At 43.6% G+C, this 21,868-nt stretch overlaps 1 protein-coding gene across 3 annotated transcripts in view; it reads left to right on the plus strand.

The window, feature by feature from the left end:
* NSF (N-ethylmaleimide sensitive factor, vesicle fusing ATPase) overlaps nucleotides 1-21,868 on the plus strand; it is a 188,707-nt gene that overhangs the window by 132,952 nt on the left and 33,887 nt on the right. For all 3 annotated transcript variants that reach the window (XM_048829795.2, XM_048829796.2, XM_048829799.2), the window contains exons 15-17: nucleotides 2,098-2,231; nucleotides 12,668-12,734; nucleotides 14,248-14,327. In XM_048829795.2, the coding sequence (XP_048685752.1) occupies nucleotides 2,098-2,231; nucleotides 12,668-12,734; nucleotides 14,248-14,327 (281 nt within the window). The remainder of the gene's footprint in view (nucleotides 1-2,097; nucleotides 2,232-12,667; nucleotides 12,735-14,247; nucleotides 14,328-21,868) is intronic.

Here is a 21,868-nt window from a genome sequence, read left to right on the forward strand (position 1 = left end):
AGGGTAGAGAAAATGATTAGGGGGCTGGGGCACATGACTTACGAGGGGAGGCTGAGGAAACTGGGCTTGTTTAGTCTGCAGAAGAGAAGAGTGAGTGAGGGGGGATTTGATAGTAGCTTTCAACTACTTGTAGAGGGGTTCCAATGAGGATGGAGCTTGGCTGTTCTCATTGGTGGCAGATGACAGAACAAGGAGCAATGGTCTCAAGTTGCAGTGGGAGAGGTCTAGGTGGGATATTAGAAAACACTATTTCACTAGGAGGATGGTGAAGCACTGGAATGGGTTGCCTAGGGAGGTGGTGGAATCTCCATCTTTTAGAAGTTTTTAAGGCCCGGCTTGACAAAGCCCTGGCTGGGATGATTTAGTTGGGGATTGGTCCTGCTTTGAGCAGGGGGTTGGACTAGATGACCTCCTGAGGTCTCTTCCAACCCTCATCTTCTGTGATTCTATGATATGTTACTTGAAGTTATTCAGTGAGTAGCTCCTGAGAGTAACTCTTTAGTTTGTTGCTTGTTCGTGAGCAGTTTGTTGCTAGTGTGTGACACCTACACATTTTGTATTATTCGTTCATTTGGTTCGGCATGTAGCATGTATGTTATTTTTTTTTGATACCTGGTTGAATTGGTATCAGGGGTTAGCCGTGTTAGTCTGTATCCTCAAAAACAGCCAGGAGTCTGGTGGCACCTTAAAGACTAACAGATTTATTTGGGCATAAGCTTTCGTGGGTAAAACCCCACTTCTTCAGGTGCATGGAGTGAAAATTACAGATGCAGGCATTATTATGCTGACACATGAAGAGAAGGGAGTTACCTCACAAGTGGAGAGCCAGTGTTGACAGGGCCAATTCAATCAGGATGGATGTAGTCCATTCCCAATAATTGATGAGGGGGGTGTTAATTCCAGGAGAGGCAAAGCTGCTTGTGTAATGACCCATCCACTCCCAGTCCCTATTCAAGCCCAAATTAATGGTGTTAAATTTGCAAATGAAGTTTAGTTAGGCAGTTTCTCTTTGAAGTCTGTTTCTAAGGTTTTTTTTGTTCAAGTATGGCTACTTTTAAATCTGTTATAGACTGTGCAGGAAGATTAACGTTTTCTCCTACTGGCTTTTGTATGTTACCATTCCTGATGTCTGATTTGTGTCGATTTATTCTTTTACGTAGAGACTGTCCGGTTTGGTCAATGTACATGGCAGAGGGGCATTGCTGGCACATGATGGCATATATCACATTTATAGATGTGCAGGTGAATGAACCCCTGAGGTGTGGCTGATGATGTTGGGTCCTCTGATGGTGTTGCTAAAGTAGATATGGGGACAGAGTAGGCAACGAGGTTTGTTACAGGGATTGGTTCCTGGGTTAGTGTTTCTGTGGTGTGGTAAGTAGTTGCTGGTGAGTATTTGCTTCAGGTTTGGGGGCTGTCTGTAAGTGAGGAATTAGGTTTCTGGTGTGAGTTTCCAGTTACAAATTCCACTTTTGCCTTTCGCAGGTATTTTCAACATTTACATAGAATTCCTGCCAGCCCACTCGTTTGCAAATGCACAAGGGGGCATGAATGTAATTTAAGAAAATTAATTTAAAATCCAAGCAAGTGTGTCCAATGTTTTGCAGTAGTCAGCCAGCTCAATAAGACACACAGCATCTTTTTGGTTCTTGGGTTTTTTTGAAAGTCGCACTCCTTGGAGTCCAAATAGTCTCTGTAAATCAGGGGTTCTCAAACTTTTGTATTGGTGACCCCTTTCACACAGCAAGCCTCTGAGTGCGACCCCCCCTTATAAATTAAAAACACTTTTTTTTATATTTAAAACTATTATAAATGCTGGAGGTGAAGCGGGATTTGGGGTGGATGCTGACAGCTTGCAACCCCCATGTAACCTCATGGCCCCTTTTGAGAACCCCTGCTGTAAATGAACCCATTTGGAAAGCAATGCTGTACAGGAGCTAAGAAAGGAGAGTGAATCTTCTATGAGTAAAGAGTCACTTCAAAAAGTCAAGTCCCTGTGAATAAGATTATTAACTTGCTCAAGTCCATATAGTTTACCTTGAGCCTTGCAAAATCTATTTTTCCCTCTTTCTGACTTGTATCTCTTCCTTTGTACAGGTCCCCCACATAGTGGAAAGACTGCCTTGGCAGCAAAGATTGCAGAAGAATCCAACTTTCCATTTATCAAGATCTGTTCTCCTGATAAGACAATTGGCTTTTCTGAAACTGCTAAGTGCCAAGCTATGAAGAAGGTACTGTGGGTATTACTGTAATTTATCTGAACCTGATTCTTGTGCACTCTGACATGGGATTGAAAAATGACTTTGCCCTAAATTGTGCTCTCCATTCTGAAAGTAGACTTACCCACTAGCTCCTCCCCTTCCTTGTATGCATGCTCTTGTTTAGCAGGCTGGGGGCTATTGACGTAGCATTGATCTTATAAACTACCATCAGCAATATGGCTGAAATCTGAGTCAACCTCAGTATCTTTTTAACAGTGTGCAAAGTCAAGCACTCAAAAGTTAGGAAATGCCAGAATTAAGGTTGCCTTAATATGGCCCCCTCGTGCATATGTGTTATGAGACAGTCTTTAATTATATGATTGCATACTTTTTCCCCCCCAGGACCCTTGCCTCATTCCGTGCTCAGGATGGACCATGCTTTAGGGATGAATAGGGGTTGTGTAACAAAGGGGACTCCTGCCTTTTCTGTTGCTGAAGTTGGAGGGGTGTAGTGAATAAGATTGTATTTCAGGAATAGAAAGAATGTTCTCATGGTTAAGGCGGTTGAATGCTGCCCTGGCAAATTGGATACCATCTCAGCAATAGAGTTCGTAGGTGAAACACTTAAAGCAAACTTTTAAGAACATAAGAACGGCCATACTGGGTCACACTAATGGTCCCTCTGGCCCAATATACTGTTTTCTGATAGTGGCCAGTTCCAGATACTTCAGACGAAATGAACAGAACAGGGCAGTTGTCACATGATCCATCCCCTGTCTTCCAGTCCCAACTTCTGGCAGTCAGAGGCTTAAGGACACCCAGAGCGTAGGCTTGCATCCCTAACTATCTTGGCTAATAGCCGTTGATGGACCTGTCCTCCATGAATTTATCTAATTCCCTTTTGAACCCAGTTATACTTTTCATCTTCACAACATCCCATGGCAACGAGGCTAATTGCCTCTCTCCACTGTGAAAACTGACCATTTATTCCCAACCCTTGTTTCCTGTTTTTTAATCAGTTACTGATCCACGAGAGGACCTTCCCTCTTATCCCACGACTGCTTACTTATCATAAGAGCCTTTGGTGTGAGACTTTGTCAAAGGCATTTTGAAAGTTCAAGTACACTATATCCACTGTATCACCCTTGTCCACATGTTTGTTGACCTCCTCAAAGAATTCTAATAGATTGGTGAGGCATGATTTCCCTTTACAAAAGCCGTGTTGACTCTTCCCCAGCATACTGTATGTCTGATAATTCTGTTCCTTACCATAGTTTTAACCAATTTGCCTGGTACTGAAGTTAGGTTTACCAGCCTGTAATTTTGAGGATTGCCTCTGGAGCCTTTTTAACACTTGTCATTACTTTAACTGTTCTCGAGTTGTCTGGTGCAGAGGCTGATTTAAGTAATAGGTTACATACCATGTTTAGAAGTTCTGCGATTTCCTTCAGAATTCTTGGTTGAATACTGTCTAGTCCTGGTGATCTATTACTGTCTAATTTCTCAATTTGTTCCAAAACCACCTCGATTGACATCTTATTCTTGGACAGTTCCTCAGATTTGTCACCTAAAAAGAATGGCTCATGTGTGAGAATCTCCCTCATATCCTCTGCAGTGAAGACAGTTGCAAAGAATTCATTTAGCTCCTAGAAATAGTAGGCAAGGTCCCCTGGAAAGAAATTAGGAAGAAAAGGAGTTGAAGGGGGTTGGCAGTTCGTAAAAGTATGTAATACTAGAGCCTCGACATCACGCTATTCCAATGCCGAGGAATGATCAGAAGAAACACAGGAAGCCAGTGTGGCTGCACAATGAGCTTTTTAACTATCTAAAACCCGAAAGGGATACATACAGGAAATGGAAGGAGAGGCATATCACCAAGCAAGTATACATGGGAGTAGCACAAATGTGTACTGACAAAATCAGGAAAGCCAAGGCAAGGAATAAGTTACATTGTAAGGAATGTTAGAGACGACAAGAAGAAGTTCTACAAATTTGTCCGGGGAAAAAAAGGAAAGATCAAGGACGGTGGGGTACCACTGCTCAAGGGAGCAGGTAAGCTGGTAACGGAAGATGTTAGGAAGGCAGAGCTGCTCAATGGCTACTTTGCTTTAGTCTTCTCTTAGAAAATAACATGTGACTGGATGACTAGCAAAGTTTTCATAGACAAAAAAGGGGAAGGGACGCTGATCGGGATAAGAAAAGAACACGTCAGAGATCTTCCGACCAATTTGAATGAATTTAAATCAGCAAGGCCAGATGCTATTCACCTGAGTGTGCTGAAGGAATTAGCTGAAGAAATCTGGGAGCCATTGGCAATAATATTTGCAAACTCATAGATAACAGGAGACATGCTGGAAGACTGGAGAAAGGCTAACGTACTGCCCATCTTTAAAAGGGGGGAAAAGGAGGAGCCAGGGAACTATAGTCTAGTCAGCCTGTCTTGATACCTGAGAAGCTACTAGAGCAATGTATAAAACATTCAATTTGCAAATACCTGGAAGATGAAGGAGTGAGTCCTTATGGATTTACTAAGAACAAGTCATGCCAAACCATGTCCTTCTTTGACAGGGTAACTGATTTGGTGGATGGGGGAATGTGGTGGGTATAATAAACCTCGGACTTCAGCAAGGCTTTAGAGACTGTCACACATGATATTCTGATAAGTAAGCTGGAGAAATGCAGGCTTGGCATAACTACCATAAAGTGGATGCATAACTGGTTAAACAACTGCAAACAAAGATAAATTATTAATGGAATGATGTCAGATTTGAGGGAGGTCTCAAGTGGGGCTGTGTCTGGGATCTGTTCTGGGTCCAGTGTTGTTTTACTCTTTTATTAATGACCTGCATGTAGGTATAGAGAGCATACTGATCATATTTGCCTATGACAAGCTAGGGGGGTTGCCAACGCTTTGGAGTACAGAGCAAAAATTCAGAGGGATCTTGATAAACTGGAGAACTGGGCTATAGACAACAAAAATGAAATTCAGAAAAGAGAAATGTAAGGCCCTACACATAGGGAAGAAAAACCAAATGCACAAATCCAGAATGGAGGATAAATGGCTTGGCAGCACCCTTGCTGAGAAGGATCTAGGTGTTGTGGTGGATCACAACCCCAACATGAATCAGCAATATAATGCTAAAAGAAAAGGAGTACTTGTGGCACCTTAGCGACTAACCAATTTATTTGAGCATAAGCTTTCGTGAGCTACAGCTCACTTCATCGGATGCATACCGTGGAAAGTGTAGAAGATCTTATTATATACACACAAAAAGCATGAAAAAATACCTCCTCCCACCCCACTCTCCTGCTGGTAATAGCTTATCTAAAGTGACCACTCTCCTTACAATGTGTATGATAATCAAGGTGGGTCATTTCCAGCACAAATCCAGGTTTTCTCACACCCCCCCCCCCCCCCACACACACACAAACTCACTCTCCTGCTGGTAATAGCTTATCCAAAGTGACCACTCTCCTTACATTGTGTAGGATAATCAAGGTGGGCCATTTCCAGCGCAAATCCAGGGTTTAACAAGAACGTCTGGGGGGGGGGAGGGACGGACAGGGGGTAGGAAAAAACAAGGGGAAATAGGCTACCTTGCATAATGACTAAGCCACTCCCAGTCTCTATTCAAGTCTAAGTTAATTGTATCCAATTTGCAAATGAATTCCAATTCAGCAGTTTCTCGCTGGAGTCTGGATTTGAAGTTTTTTTGTTGTAAAATAGCGACTTTCATGTCTGTAATCGCGTGACCAGAGAGATTGAAGTGTTCTCCGACTGGTTTATGAATGTTATAATTCTTGACATCTGATTTGTGTCCATTTACTCTTTTACATAGAGACTGTCCAGTTTGACCAATGTACATGGCAGAGGGGCATTGCTGGCCCATGATGGCATATATCACATTGGTGGATGTGCAGGTGAATGAGCCTCTGATAGTGTGGCTGATGTTATTAGGCCCTGTGATGGTGTCCCCTGAATAGATATGTGGGCACAGTTGGCAACGGGCTTTGTTGCAAGGATAGGTTCGTGGGTTAGTGGTTCTGTTGTGTGGTATGTGGTTGCTGGTGAATATTTGCTTCAGGTTGGGGGGCTGTCTGTAGGCAAGGACTGGCCTGTCTCCCAAGATTTGGGAGAGTGTTGGGTCATCCTTCAGGATAGGTTGTAGATCCTGAATAATGCGTTGGAGGGGTTTTAGTTGGGGGCTGAAGGTGATGGCTAGTGGCGTTCTGTTATTTTCTTTGTTGGGCCTGTCCTGTAGTAGGTGACTTCTGGGAGCTCTTCTGGCTCTATCAGTCTGTTTCTTCACTTCCGCAGGTGGGTATTGTAGTTGTAAGAATGCTTGATAGAGATCTTGTAGGTGTTTGTCTCTGTCTGAGAGGTTGGAGCAAATGTGGTTGTATCGCAGAGCTTGACTGTAGATGATGGATCGTGTGGTGTGGTCAGGGTGAAAGCTGGAGGCATGTAGGTAGGAATAGCGGTCAGTAGGTTTCCGGGATAGGGTGGTGTTTATGTGACCATCATTTATTAGCACTGTAGTGTCCAGGAAGTGGATCTCTTGTGTGGACTGGACCAGGCTGAGGTTGATGGTGGGATGGAAATTGTTGAAATCATGGTGGAATTCCTCAAGGGCTTCTTTTTCATGGGTCCAGATGATGAAGATGTCATCAATATAGCGCAAGTAGAGTAGGGGCATTAGGGGACGAGAGCTGAGGAAGCGTTGTTCTAAATCAGCCATAAAATTGTTGGCATACTGTGGGGCCATGCGGGTACCCATAGCAGTGCCGCTGATCTGAAGGTATACATTGTCCCCAAATGTAAAATAGTTATGGGTGAGGACAAAGTCACACAGTTCAGCCACCAGGTTAGCCGTGACATTATCGGGGATAGTTTACACACAACAAATCCTGTGTCTTGGCAGGGGGTTAGACTAGATGACCCTTGTGCTCCCTTCTAATCATATTATTCCCTGCAACAGTCTTATCTTTCTTGAGTGCTCCTTTAGCACAGGGGAGTCAATAAGCGGACTGTGTGCCAAATCCGGACTGCCAGACACTTTTGAATAGACCCCAAAATCTTTTTATTCACTTATTTTTATGATTTTCTCTGGAATCTGGACCTTGACTATAGTTTCACCAAGAAATTTGGACCGTGGCCAAAAATAATTGACTACCCTTACTTAGCACCTCGATCGTCCAGGTGGCCCCCTGATTGTTTGGCAGGCTTCCCGCTTCTGATGTACTTCAGGTTTTTTTGCTGTTTGTTTCTGTGTCTTTTGTTTGTTGCTCTTCAATTTCTTTTTTGGCCTGCCTAATTATACTTTTACATTTGGCCGAGATTAAGCTCTTTTCTATTTTTTTCAGTAGGATTTGACTTCCAGTTTTTAAAAGATGCTATTTTGCCTCTAACTGCCTTTCTTACTCTGTTGTTTAGCCACGGTGGTATTTTTTGGTCCTCTTTTTTTAAATTTTGAGTATATATTTAATTTGATCCTCTATTATGATGTTTTTAAAAAGTGTCATGCAGCTTGCATTCATTTACTTGTGACTGCTTTTTTAAATTTCCATGTAACTAGCTTCCTCATTATTGTGTAGTTCCCCTTTTTGAAGTTAAATGATACTATGGTGGGTATCTTTAGTAGTTTTCCCTCCTAGAAGGATTTTAAATTTATTTGTGTTATGATTGCTTATTGAGCGATTCAGCTATATTCACCTCTTGGACCAGATCCTGTACTCTTCTTAGGATTAAGTCAAGAATTTCCTCTCCCTTGTGGGTTCAAGATTAGCTGCTCTGAGAAATAATCATTAATGGTGTTTGGAAACGTTATCTCTGCATCCTGTCCTGGTGTGACATGTACCCAGTAAATATGGTGATAGTTGAAATTCCCCATTATTATTGTTTTACATATTTGTAGCCTCTCTAATCTACCTGAGCATTTCACCATCACCATCCTGATCAGGCGATCGGTAGTATATTCCTACTATTATACGCTTATTAATCAAGTATGGAATTTCTATTCATACAGAAGCTATGGTATGGACGGATTCATTTAAGGTTTGTACTATATTTGGCTCTGTTATTTCTTTCACATATAGTGCCACTCCCCCACACAGGTGGTCACTAATTGTCTGTTCCTCATTTTCTGGGTGCTTGACTTGAGATCCTGGAGGTTGATTTGCAGAAGTGCTGTGAATGCTCTCAGCTGCAAGTGAAGACACTGGGAGTTGTCTTTTGAACATATAAAGTGCTAAGAATTCTGAATAAGTAGATTTAAGGTGTCTCACATTGGGCACCCCCAATTACTGGAAACTTCTGACTTTAATCGGTCTCTGCCTCTGTTGCCCGTCAGTAAAAGGGAGATGATAATAGCCCCCTAACCTTCCAGGGATGTTGCCACGATAGATGGATGATTGTGAAGCACTCATATGCTGTAGATATAAGTGCCATAGAAAAGCCAATGAGGAAATAAATAATTCTGTCTTCTGTGCAGAATTTGAATAGTATGCAGTAAATAAACCATGAGGACACACACACTGAACAATGAGGCTAAAACGAAAGATTGAATAATTGATCATTCAGTGTGCACTGTCCATTCTGTGCACTGAATTAGGCAGTGTCCTATAGGAGAAAAAAAAGTGATAATGTAATTAGACTGGATTATGCATCTGCATCAATTAAGGTTGCATGGCTAAACTTAATCTTCGCATTTCCTAATTTTGCGTGCCTGACTTTGTAACCTTCATGTTCTTTTAACATTTTTGTGTGTAATATAATTTGTGTGTATGTATAAAATTCTACAGCACACTGAAACATGAATGTGTGGGGATGTGGAAGAATACATAGGAAAAAGGAACTGGCTGGAGCCTACAGCCTGGGGATAATCAAGAAGGCATCACCTTGTCCTGGGGGGCTGTGTTTTATATGAAGAGGAAGCACAGAGAGAGAGAGGAATAGAAGCCAGGCAGGCTGCAGTGGGTAGCAGTTTTTCTCTGAGGCACCTGGAGACACACCTGACCTGATTCAGAGATTTTGTTGACTGTAAGTTTGCGGAGCACTGAGCCAGGATCTTGATGAACTGTTACAAAGATTCCTGTCTTGAAACCTGATTAAAGGAGGCATTGCATTTTACTAATAGTGTGTTGGCTTCTCCTTGCCCAGGGCTATTAAAGTGAGTCTTGGGGAAACTAAGGTGTGGCTATTCCATGGGTGTGCTGAGGGACTGTCCGCACCATTACACATTGTGTCTGAACAGGGACTGAAAACTCCCTCCCAGCAAGGAGGGATGAGAAGGCAAAGAGGTGCTCGTGCTATCCATGGTGATGAAATGTCCAACTTCCCAGGCTGGAACAGACAGCCACAGCGACAACCCCAGAAGTTCTGGTCTCAGGCTTGGTGAGGGGCCCAGTGGTTTCAGGAGCAAGAGGACCCAACTCTGAAAGGAAAGGAGACCTGTGTCCTGCCAGTTGTGTGCACGGACTGTCACCAACAGGGGCATATAAGTTGCGTCTGCCACTGGGAAACCTGAGACTGTGGAATTCTGGCTGATGTGGGGCACTGAGAATCCTGGGGAGGTCTGGACTGTTAAGGATGCTGGGCCCCAGACAGCTGCAGAAGCTGAAGAAAGTACTTGAGGGGTCTCAGTTTTAGGCCAGGAAGGGTGATACCCTAGTAGTCATTTGTTTTAGGTGTGGGGAAGAAGGGCATGTCAGAAGACGCTGCCCTGCAAAAACTTTGTGATGATTATGGGGAAGTAAGAGAGTGTAGTAGGGAAGCTACAGAAGCTTCCAGTGTGGGTAGGGGGCAGTGAGCTGTAGGGGCCAAGGTTGGCCATGGATTTCAGACTTTTCCCCACTTACCGGGAATGCCTTAACTCAGTCCTCTCACCCTCAGAGAATGAGTGTGGGGAGCCTGAAGAAGACAGTTAGCTGCTCTGAAAGGCAGCAGAGTTCCCGAGCTGGGGGAACTAGGGAAAAGACCAAAATGAGGTCAGTGATTCTGGGGGCTCTGATAGTCTTGAACAGTTAGATTTGCAGGCCCAGATGCACATTTTCCAGCACAACCTGGATAAGCAACAGGAAAAAATTCAGTGCTTTAAAAGACAGACAGCCATTTGGTTGTGGCTAAGATGGGGCAAATTAATGCACACGCTGAAAAGCAACTGCAACATTCCTCTGAGGAAACTCCAAGTTGGCCTCCAATTGAAGTAATTGAAGAAAGAACAGTAGTACTTGCATAAACGGGTGAAGTCTCAGCTGGAGGAGAAGTGGAAAACTTTGCAACTCTGGGGAATTCTGGACATTGGGGAACACAACTTCTGGTCTCTACATACTTTGGTGACAAAGACAAAAATATGGCCAACGGACTTGGACTTCCTTGGGGCTGCTAAGCAGGAGGTGCTCTGCCGCTTGGAGGAAATGGTTCAGGGGGAGTGGTTAGGTCAGCAGCTCTAGTGAAATCAACTAAGAAACTTATCCTATTGAAGTGCCTATGTGGTCAGAAACTGACAGTAAACTTTGCCCTGGGCAAGGGCCTGGGAGGGAGATAAGTGAAAGAATGTGTGTGTGTGTGGGGGGAAAGGCTACAGCCAACCCTATGGATACCGCAAAGGGGGTACTCTCCTTTTAAGGGACAGGCTGGAGCCTGCAGTCTGGGGATAATCAACAAGGCCCTGTCTGGCTTTGGAGGCTGGGTCATATATAAACAGGAACAGGAGACACAGAGAGAGGAGTAGAAGCCAAGCAGGCTGCAGTGGGTGGCCATTGCTCTCTCAGGCACTTGGAGGCACACCTGACCTGATTCAGAGAATTAAGTCTCAACTGTAAGTTTGGGGAACCCTGAGCCTGGATCCTGATGAACTGTTATTACAATGATTCTTGGAGTGAAACTGGATTAAAATGGGAAGTTGTGTTTTACTAATTGTACGTTGGCTTCTCCTTGCCCTTGGTGGTTAAAGTGAGTCTTGTGCTACTGCCCTTGGGGAAAGTAAGGTAGTGCCCACCTGCAAGGCCACCCGGGTCTGCAATGGGGCGCTCAGTCACTGCCTGCACCATTACAAGGAAACTGTGAAATCAGTTGAATTTAATAGCAAAATAAATAAGATAAGCCTCAGCATCGGTTGGATTATTCATTTCTTCTTCGCGTGCTTGCTTGTGTCGATTCCATTCTAGGTGTGTTCGTACACAGTCGTCGGAGACTTTTGCCTTAGATTTTTTGCCCGGGATGATGCTGGCTTCGATAGAGCAGTGCTGCAAGCCGCTAGACTGAACTCCGAGCCCACCTCCAAGGCTACTGCTTGTGAGTCACCTAGAATGGAATCGACATGAGCAAGCACTTGAAGAAAAACAGTTACCTACTTTTTTGTAACTGTTGTTCTTCGAGATGTGTTGCTCATGTCCATTCCATTACCTGCCCTCCTACCCCTCTGATGGAGTTGCCAGCAGAAAGGAACTGAGAGGGCGTAGGGTTGGCAGTGCCTGTTATCCTGATGCATGAGCGTGGCACTCCAGAGGGCGCTACAGCCAACCCTATGGATACTGCAAAGGCAAAAATCTCACACAATGTGCACGTGGGTGCACCCATACTTAGAATGGAATGGACATGAGCACCACATCTTGAAGAACAGCAGTTACGAAAAGATAGGTAACCATTTTTTTCATACTTATTTCAATAAAAGCCTCCATTTGTAATTTAAATAAAGCTGCCACCTCAAAGTGCTGCAGATCACCGTTGTTCTTGCTGTGTTGGACATGGGACTGATATGTAATAATCTAGAAATACTGATTGGTATTAATTTATCAGTACTGCATGTTACCAGGTCATGAGAAATATTTACTAAAATGTTTATGGTGTGGGAGTTGTTTTAATAATAAGGTGTTAGAGGGAAGGTAACACATGGGGTTCCGATGAAACACCTCCTGGCAAACAGTGCTGAAGGTTAAGAAACCATACCTGTGCTGTTAAGCTGGGAAGATGCTGCTTACAAGTGCCAGCTAATTTACAGAGCTGTTTTGCCCAGACTGAGAACTAACAAATCAAAAGACACTAAAGAGTTAAAACGTGATTCTGGGGAGAATGGGAGGCAGTTGTTGGGGGCTGTTTTGGGGGAAACAGACAGATACAGAGACTGGATAGGTCTGAAGGACAGGCTCCTTCCTAAGCTGTCAGGGAGATGGTAAGCTTTACGTAAGACAGACAAGCATATAGGCCTTTTAATGTTTCATAACCCCTTTTTCCTGTAATGTGCTGGGATTTTGAGTTACATGTTCATGCTCTGCCTGTTTGGTTGATAGACTGACCTCAGCCATCCTGAAACGGTTTGAGGTGCAGTCTGATGCATGGCATCACAAAAGTACACAAGGCCATGTGTCCAAGGAACTCGAGGCATGTTCATATGTATATAATTGGATGGTCTTGGAGATCTCTCATGATGAGATTTGTGACAATAATAAATTGTTTTTTTCCCTAGATCTTTGATGATGCATACAAGTCCCAGCTCAGCTGTGTAGTAGTGGATGACATTGAAAGGCTCCTAGGTGAGTCATAGAATTTTGGTTGCACCGTGCAACAGACAACGTAATGTTACAAACCAGAAATGATTCAGGAACCGTAAGTGTGTATGGAGTCTAATCTAAGTATGATGATTCAAGAGCCTTGAATTGATCCTCCATGTTGGTCTAAACATGTATCGTTTCTGAAGTCCAGCAGTAGTAATCTTGTCCTCTTCCTCAATGTTGGCTTCATCTTGTTCTAAGGTATTTGAGCTGGTCCTTGTGCTCCAGCCTCCATGTGTATCATTTTAACTAAATGAGATTTATAGGCTTAATTAACAAGTCAGAAAGGGGCCTGATTCTTCACTGCCTTGTACCTTTGAACAGTCATTTGCAACTGTGTAAAATAGTACAGTAGAACCTCAGAGTTACAAACATCTCGGGAATGGAGGTTGTTCATAACTCTGAACAAAACGTTCTGGTGGTTCTTTCAGAAGTTTACAACTGAACATTGACTTAATGCAATGAAATTTTACTATGCAGAAGAAAAATTCTTCTTTTAACCATCTTAATTTAAATGAAACAAGCAGAGAAACAGTTTCCTTACCTTGTCAAATCTTTTTTTAAACTTTCCCTTTATTTTTTTAGTAGTTTATATTTAGCACAATACTGTACTGTATTTGCCTTTTGGGCGGATGGGGCAGTCTCTGCTGCTGCCTGATTGCGTACTTCCAGTTCCAAATGAGGTGTGTGATTGACTGGTCAGTTTGTAACTCCAGTGTTTGTAACTCTGAGGTTCTGCTGTACCACCAGTCTGAATAAGTGCAGAATTCTGATTTCCTAGCATTTTACACCCAACTGGGGCTCACTGTACAAGGGGCAAGGCAGTGGGGCAGCTGTCCCAAGGGGTGTCCATTGTAGAAACCAAGACAATCTTAAGAGAACAGTAGAGTGACCATATAACTCAAGCACTGTAGGTGCTTTTAATTGATTTTTTCTTTTAATGCTTTTGGGTTCCTGGAGTTGGGTTTCTGCAGTATTTGCTTTTGTTAATGGATATGCCCCCCCCCCCACCAAAAAAAAAAAAAGACACACACACTTCTGGGGTAATAGACAGGCACTGTATATTGAAAGCCCTGGTTATTAATGCACTTTTGTGGACACAGATTTAGGTCATCCAAGAAAAATGGTTTCCTCTCTATTTAGCCCACATACCTTACAATAAGGCAGCGTCTCTTCAGGAAATACTCAGAACTAGAATACCAGAGGTGTCCTGCAGCGAGAGGAAAGGCTGCTGCTCTGTAGGGAGGCTTACTGAGAAGCAGCCTTACAGCAGGCATTCACAAGTGACAAGGAAATAGAAACCGTGTGATCACTGAATTTAAAATCCAGTATTTTTTCCCGTTGTTTCATTGTGACTGCAAGGCTGAGTGAAGATTTCTCTTCAAACCACTCTGCTTTCCTCTGAGGAGCACAATGGAACTTGAAAAGCGAACCAGAAAAGTTTGATTCCTGCTGTCTGACATGATCATGTTTATTCGTGTTTTTCCCCTTCCAGATTATGTTCCTATTGGACCACGATTCTCCAACTTGGTGTTGCAGGCCCTTCTCGTGCTGCTAAAAAAGGCACCTCCTCAGGTAAGAAAGCTGCATGGTGGGCTGAGAGGTCCCACGAGCTTTGTCCTGCGGGAGCGGTCGCCACGCCCTCCTGGCAGACAATTAACTATTGCAGTTGCTAACTGCTGTTGGCTGAATAAAGGCTTTTAACTGAGTTTATCCTGGTGCGTTGTTGTTTATTCAGCAGCACACTCAGCCCTGGATAGCTGCACGTTGCTTAAACAAGAAGGCAGCATGCTGAATACGCAGCAAGTTTACAGAGGGAAGATTAAAATTCTCTGGTCACTGATTTGTCTGAGAAACAAACAGTAAATTCTAATCTTCCCAAACTCAGATCTAGTTGTCTTTCTCTTATCTAATTTTAAAAAATGAAATTCCCCCGGTGTATGTACGTTTTTTCAGTTGAGCGTGGGTTTTTTATCTTAGAATCATAGAATCATAGAATATCAGGGTTGGAAGGGACCCCAGAAGGTCATCTAGTCCAACCCCCTGCTCAAAGCAGGACCAATTCCCAGTTAAATCATCCCAGCCAGGGCTTTGTCAAGCCTGACCTTAAAAACCTCTAAGGAAGGAGATTCTACCACCTCCCTAGGTAACGCAGTCCAGTGTTTCACCACCCTCTTAGTGAAAAAGTTTTTCCTAATATCCAATCTAAACCTCCCCCACTGCAACTTGAGACCATTACTCCTCGTTCTGTCATCTGCTACAATTGAGAACAGTCTAGAGCCATCCTCTTTGGACCCCCCTTTCAGGTAGTTGAAAGCAGCTATCAAATCCCCCCTCATTCTTCTCTTCTGCAGGCTAAACAATCCCAGCTCCCTCAGCCTCTCCTCATAAGTCATGTGTTCTAGACCCCTAATCATTTTTGTTGCCCTTCGCTGGACTCTCTCCAATTTATCCACATCCTTCTTGAAGTGTGGGGCCCAAAACTGGACACAGTACTCCAGATGAGGCCTCACCAATGTCGAATAGAGGGGAACGATCACGTCCCTCGATCTGCTCGCTATGCCCCTACTTATACATCCCAAAATGCCATTGGCCTTCTTGGCAACAAGGGCACACTGCTGACTCATATCCAGCTTCTCGTCCACTGTCACCCCTAGGTCCTTTTCCGCAGAACTGCTGCCTAGCCATTCGGTCCCTAGTCTCTAGCTGTGCATTGGGTTCTTCCGTCCTAAGTGCAGGACCCTGCACTTATCCTTATTGAACCTCATCAGATTTCTTTTGGCCCAATCCTCCAATTTGTCTAGGTCTTTCTGTATCCTATCCCTCCCCTCCAGCGTATCTACCACTCCTCCCAGTTTAGTCTGCCTCAATTGAATTCCCCAGGTACCTGTGAAAATGAATGTTTTTAAAGTCTGATGGTAGACTCCATAGTTAAAAATTGGGCTCAGAAGGCCTTTGTACTTATGTTCACTGACATGGTGAAGTTTAGGTACCTTGCAAATGACAACTTACTTGGTTTGCTTTAGGGGAGGCAAGGAGAGAGGGCTTCTAGCACCGCTTCCTGGCTATTCATTTGAGTTCCACTGTATGAGCCTGTGAAATGTGGAACAAGGGGAAGTTGAAGAAAGGCTGTGGCAAAGGAACCGAACACACACCCTGAATAAATTGGTAGCCTGTTCACATTGTCACATGCTGGCAAATAAAGTAGTAATGCTGCACAAATCAACACTCTTATTTAAGACAGTTCTTGGTTTAATTGTAGAAGTGGGTGACAAAATTCCCACTGGAGTACACAGTACCTTAGTTCCAGTACTTCTGCTAGTAGCACCAGCAAACTGCAAGACAGAAGACTTCTACTAAAGAGCTCTTTGTCCTGTACAAAGCACTCACAGTGAGTGAGATAATAGCTTTTATTGGACCAACTTCTTTTGGTGCAATGTCAAGCTTTCAGGCTTCACAGAGCTTTTCTTCAAGTCTGGAGAAGGTAAGCAGAGAATCACAATTAAATACGTGCTGGAACAGATTGTTATGTATGCAGAATTAATACATGTTGTAGGAGACCACTTAAGATGAAGTGAGCACTTAACACCTCTCATCTTAAATGGTCTCCTACAAACAACTCTGTAAAAATCTTTTAACTGTAGCCTTCCTAAGGCCTGGTCTACACTGGGGCAGGAGCTGATCTAAGATACGCAACTTCAGCTACGAGAATAGCGTAACTGAAGTCGCCGTATCTTAGATTGACTTAGAATCACTTATTTCGCATCCTCGTGGTGCGGGATCGACGGCCACCGCTCCCCCATTGACTCCGGTTCTGCCTCTTGCCATGGTGGAGTTCCGGAATCGACGGCAGAGCGATCGGGGATCGATTTATCGCGTCTACACTAGATGCGATAAATCGATCCCCGATAGATGGATCACTACCCGCCAATCTGGCTGGTAGTGTAGACATGGCCTAAGAGTAATAAAATAGGATTTACTCCAGGAAAAGTCTTTTCTCTAAGCCTAGTTACTTAGACTTATTTAAATACCCAGCCATGTTAGATTAATCAAGTGGACACTAATATTTGTAACAATGTATCTAAGAAAAACAATTCATTTAGAACATACCTTATTTTATTAAAAGTGAAAAACGAGGTATACGGTACAAATCCTGTAACTCGACCTGCTTTTTCTTTCCCTTCTCATGTGGCTTGTTGTCGTCATTCACTATGTGTTCTCTGTAGATGGCAACCTGCTTTGGGCAAGGACTTTTTCTTCTGTATGTGCAAAGTGCTAAGGAAATAATTTATTTAAGTAACAGAATTACTGAGAGTATAGAGATAAGACGAACCATTTCAGTTTGTTCCAGTATTTCTGGGGGTGGGGTGTGTGTGTGTGTGTTAAAATATGGTTTTACATTATTTGGAATAAAACTAAACCTTGCATTTCCTAACTGGGTTTTGAACTACATAGGGTGATACCTTGCACTCCATGCTTAATACAGTTAGAAGTCATGGTTTCTTTCAATAAGCTATCTTACAGTTTCCTAGTATTTAAGAACTTTTCAGGATGCAGTAAATATTACACCCCTTCCTTCACCCTTCCTAACTTGGTTGTGAAAGTAACATAGCCTAAAAAAAATCAAAAGAATAGGCATGTGCAGCTCACTTCTTAGGAGCATAATGTGTTTCCATACAAGAAACTTCAAATAATATTGATATAGATCTCTCAAATAACGTAAGCCAGGCTCTGGGGCATTAGTGCTCTTCCTTAAAAACAAACACAAGACTGTCCTTGGAATGATTGGTAGTAATATCTCATACCGAAAGTTATTGGTGTGGAGTTAGTGATGGAAGTGAACTCTGTCCAGTGTTACTGAAAGGGTCACTTGGAGAAAGGAGTGTACCAAAGTGCACCAGATTTGGATAGGTGGATCCACTGCTCATTTCTTGCCCCTACTTGCATCTCATTGTCCCTGCAGTGTCCTAGGAGTAGGATGCAGGGCTCTGGGTTATCTGGTGAGTTTATATGTGCGCTGTGAATTTCAAATGCCTTTGAGACTGGTAGGCATAGTGAGTATTGTTGAGACACCCCATAGCAAGCTTCTAGTTTTTTTTATATGTTCTTCCTACCCCTGTGACTGTGAGTGGATAATTTTTCCATTAAGAAAGAGCTATTAAAGCTTTTCATATGATCTCCCACAATATTCTTGCCAGCAAGTTATAGTAGTATGGATTGGATGAATGGACTATAAGGTGGATAGAAAGCTGGCTAGATTGTTGGGCTCAACAGGTAATGATCAACAGCTCGATGTGTAGTTGACAGCCGGTATCAAGCGGAGTGCCCCAGGGGTTGGTCCTAGGGCTGGTATTGTTCAACATCTTCATTAATGATCTGGATGATGGGATGGATTGCACCCTCAGGAAGTTCGCAGATGACACTAAGCTGGGGGGAGAGGTAGATATGCTGGAGGGTAGGGAAAGGGTCCAGAATGATCTAGACAAATTGGAGGATTGGTCCAAAAGAAATCTGATGAGGTTCAACAAGGACAAGTGCAGAATCCTGCACTTAGGATGGAAGAATCCCATGCACCGCTACAGGCTGGGGACCAACTGGCTACGCAGCAGTTCTGCAGAACAGGACCTGGGAATTCAAGTGAATAAGCTGGATGTGAGTCAACAGTGTGCCCTTGTTGCCAAGAAGGCTAATGGCGTGGTGGACTGAATTAGTAGTAGCGTTGCCAGTAGATTGAGGGAAGTGATTATTCCCCTCTATTTGGCACTGGTGAAGCCACACCTGGAGTATTGTGTCCAGTTTTGGTCGCCCCCACTACAGAAAGGATGTGGACAAATTGGAGAGAGTCCAGCAGAGAGCAACGAAAATGATTAGGGGGCTGTGGCACATGACTTAGGAGGAGAGGCTGAGGGAACTGGGCTTATTTAGTCTGCAGAAGAGAAGAGTGAGGGGGGATTTGATAGCAGCCTTCAGTTACCTGAAGGGGGGTTCCAAAGAGGATGGAGCTCAGCTGTTCTCAGTGGTGGCAAATGACAGAACAAGTAGTAATGGTCTCAAGTTGCAGTGGGGGAGGTCTAGGTTGGATATTAGGAAAAACTATTTCACTAGGAGGGTGGTAAAGCACTGGAATGGGTTACCTAGGGAAGTGGTGGAATCTTCATCCTTAGAGGTTTTTAAGGCCTGGCTTGACAAAGCCCTGGCTGGGATGATTTAGTTGGGGATTGGTCCTGCTTTGAGCAGGGGATTGGATTAGATGACCTCCTGAGGTCTCTTCCAACCCTAATCTGCTATTATTCTATATCTCAAACCCACAGTGGGGCAGGAAAAGACAAGCAATTTTTGGAAAGGGTGTTTCCTTTCATGAGAAAGGTGGTGATTATGACATTGGCTTTGATCTGGGGAGGCAAGGGGGGTTAAGAAAGTCACAGGGCTTCATAGGAAGGTCGAAAAACCAGAAGGGAGAGGTGGGGATTTGGAATGGGAACTACTGGCAGGCAATACTATGTCATCAGTCATTCCCACGGTGAGTGATTAGTCTGTACTAGCTGCTGATTTTGGTCATGATTCTAAAGACTTATGTGGTTAAGTCCCATTGCTGCTACTCACATGCATAAAATTAGGCAAGCACACAACTCTCTGCAGGATTGACACCTTAGTTCAGACTCACTCCTAATAGAAATACACTGACCCTTACCAAGCTATCCAAAGCACTTGTAAGAGTTGCCACTGAATAGCAGAAGAAGCAACCATCATCTCTCACATAGCTGTCAAACAGGCCTTTTGGCTTTTTTTTTTTTGTTTTGGTCAGCATGCCATGCAGCATGCACAGTATCATCTGTCTGACAGAGGTCTAGACTTATAGGAACCACAGAGATGGGGAGAGTGGGAGACAGCTTAACACGTACTCATGGTGTAAGTCCGTAGGTTACACATTCACCCAGTGTCATCATGTCACAGAATGGAGACTTAATCTGCAAACAGCTTCCCACAACTACCATGGGCAAAATTAGTGTGTAAGAGGGGCATTTCTGGGCCACTGTATTATTATGCATCCAGATGTATGGCTCTGTGTTAAATTGGCTTAAGGGAGCTGCCTCCCAGACTCCCCCTCTCCCCATTGAGACTGTCTTAGTCTTTACACTTCCTGTGCAGGACTAAAAATGCTAGTCAGATAGCAGCCCCTGGGAGTTGGGATTTCTGGCTTGTTTGCTATTTAAAAAAAAATTGCAAACTAAATCTATGAGACTTTAAGAGCCATAGAAAACCACTCTGAGTTTGCTTTAAATTCCTTGGTGCACTCCACGATTCAGAGTTTCTTTGAGCAGTGCTTAAAAAGTGGTATCTATTACCAGTTCAAGAAGACTGAAAAACATTGCATTTTGTTTAGCATCTTTTTAAACCAATTAAAAAGCTTTTCTGAAATGGATTGAAGAGAAGAAAATAAAACATGTTCTCCTGGATCTTTATTTCAATCAGATTTCCCTGTGTTCTGCAGCAGAAGAGATGGGGGTGGGGGAGAAATAGAAAGATTGAAAAGGGCTGTCGCAGCAGGGAGCCAAGCTGGAGAAAAGGACTTCTCTGAGAACTAAGCAGCAGCAGTTCTGAAAGCCTAAGAGGCTGCTTCATCTACATGCAGAGTCACACAAGGCATGGGGACGCTCACCAACACCACAGAGATTTCACATGTGCTTCCCTGCTGGTTCCTATGAAAAGCTAACAATCAGCTCGGGTAGTGAAAGACCATTGCAGCATCCCCTGACTAAGCTGGACGTACAATTTGTTCAGTGTTGTGAAATGTCCGGCTTAGCAAGATGCTCTCGGACACCCTTGCGAATGCCCTTCCTATGTCCCTGAGGCCCCCTCCTCCTTTTCTGGGACTTGGCAGGCTTCTGCAGATTTGTGAAGGCTGGAGGGGGAGGGGAACATGCTCCTTGTCTGGCACAGTTCCACATGCAGAATAATGATGTCCCAGCGTTGCTGGACATGTACATGTGGGACAGTAGGTTTAAAAATTATAGAACCAAATCCTGCTTTCCCTTATACTGGTGTAAACTGGGAGTAATTTCATTTTAGTCAATAGTTATTCTGGAGTTACATCTGCGCAGCTCAGAGCAGAAGCTGTACTATTGTTTGAAAAAACAAAAAAACAACAACCCATCATTTAGGGAAGGATTCCAGTCACCCAAAAGGTCTGTTTAAAAAGCTATAAGGAACCAAGGACAAGTGAATAGTCTTTATCAAACATGGAAACTTATGGAATAGCATAGCTTTATTTTCTCCCTCTGCTTTCTACAATTGCCCAGCTATAATATAGCTGCAGCTTCTCAGTCAGGCCCGTACCGACTGATCAGATTTGCTGGATTTGGTAGTTGCTTGGAACCCAGTTTGCTCTCTTGGGGATCTGAATAATCTTGTGAGTAGTAGAGTCCCCACGTAGTTTATATAGAATCCTATCTGTACACTGAAGTCATTTGAATAGTGTTGAACACTGAAAAATCTATATTGTTTCAGAAGAGGGGAAAATAACTCTGGTTAAAATAATTAGCTCTTACTTTTTAAATTTGGGTAAGTATTATCCCCAATATACAGATCAAGTATCTGAGGCTCAGACAGGCTAAGAGACATGCCCATGGTCATTCAGTAAATCAGTGGCAGAGTCAAGGTTTTTGACTCCCAGCCTTGTAAAGGATGGTTCTGAAGTAAAACCATCCATCTCACGCTGTTGTGTGGGATGCACTGTGCTGGTTAAATCCCCGCTGCTGATCAGGGGGGAATAATGTTTTAGGTGACCAGCTTGAAACATCTTTTCTTTCAGGTGCTGAGCACCTGCAGCTCCTCTTGACTTTCCCAGGAATTTGCCATTGCTCAGAACCTGTGGCAGCTGGTCCCTCAGTTTCCCAGGTTGGGCGTTGAAAACGGGGCCGCTTGTGAAAATGTTGGCCGTAGGCTTTCTGTGCTTCAGTATTCTCCACTGAATATGAGGATAATGATACTGACCTGCCTTACAGAGGGGCTGTGGGGCTTCATCTGCCAAGTGCTTCAAGATTCAGTCAGACTCTGCTGACGTCCACCACCTCGGTACCAGCTCGGTATTAAAGTAAGATGAAAATGGATGGAAT

This window comes from Caretta caretta, chromosome 27 (genome assembly GCF_965140235.1).
Source record: "Caretta caretta isolate rCarCar2 chromosome 27, rCarCar1.hap1, whole genome shotgun sequence".
In the NCBI taxonomy this organism is placed as follows: Eukaryota; Metazoa; Chordata; order Testudines; family Cheloniidae; genus Caretta; species Caretta caretta.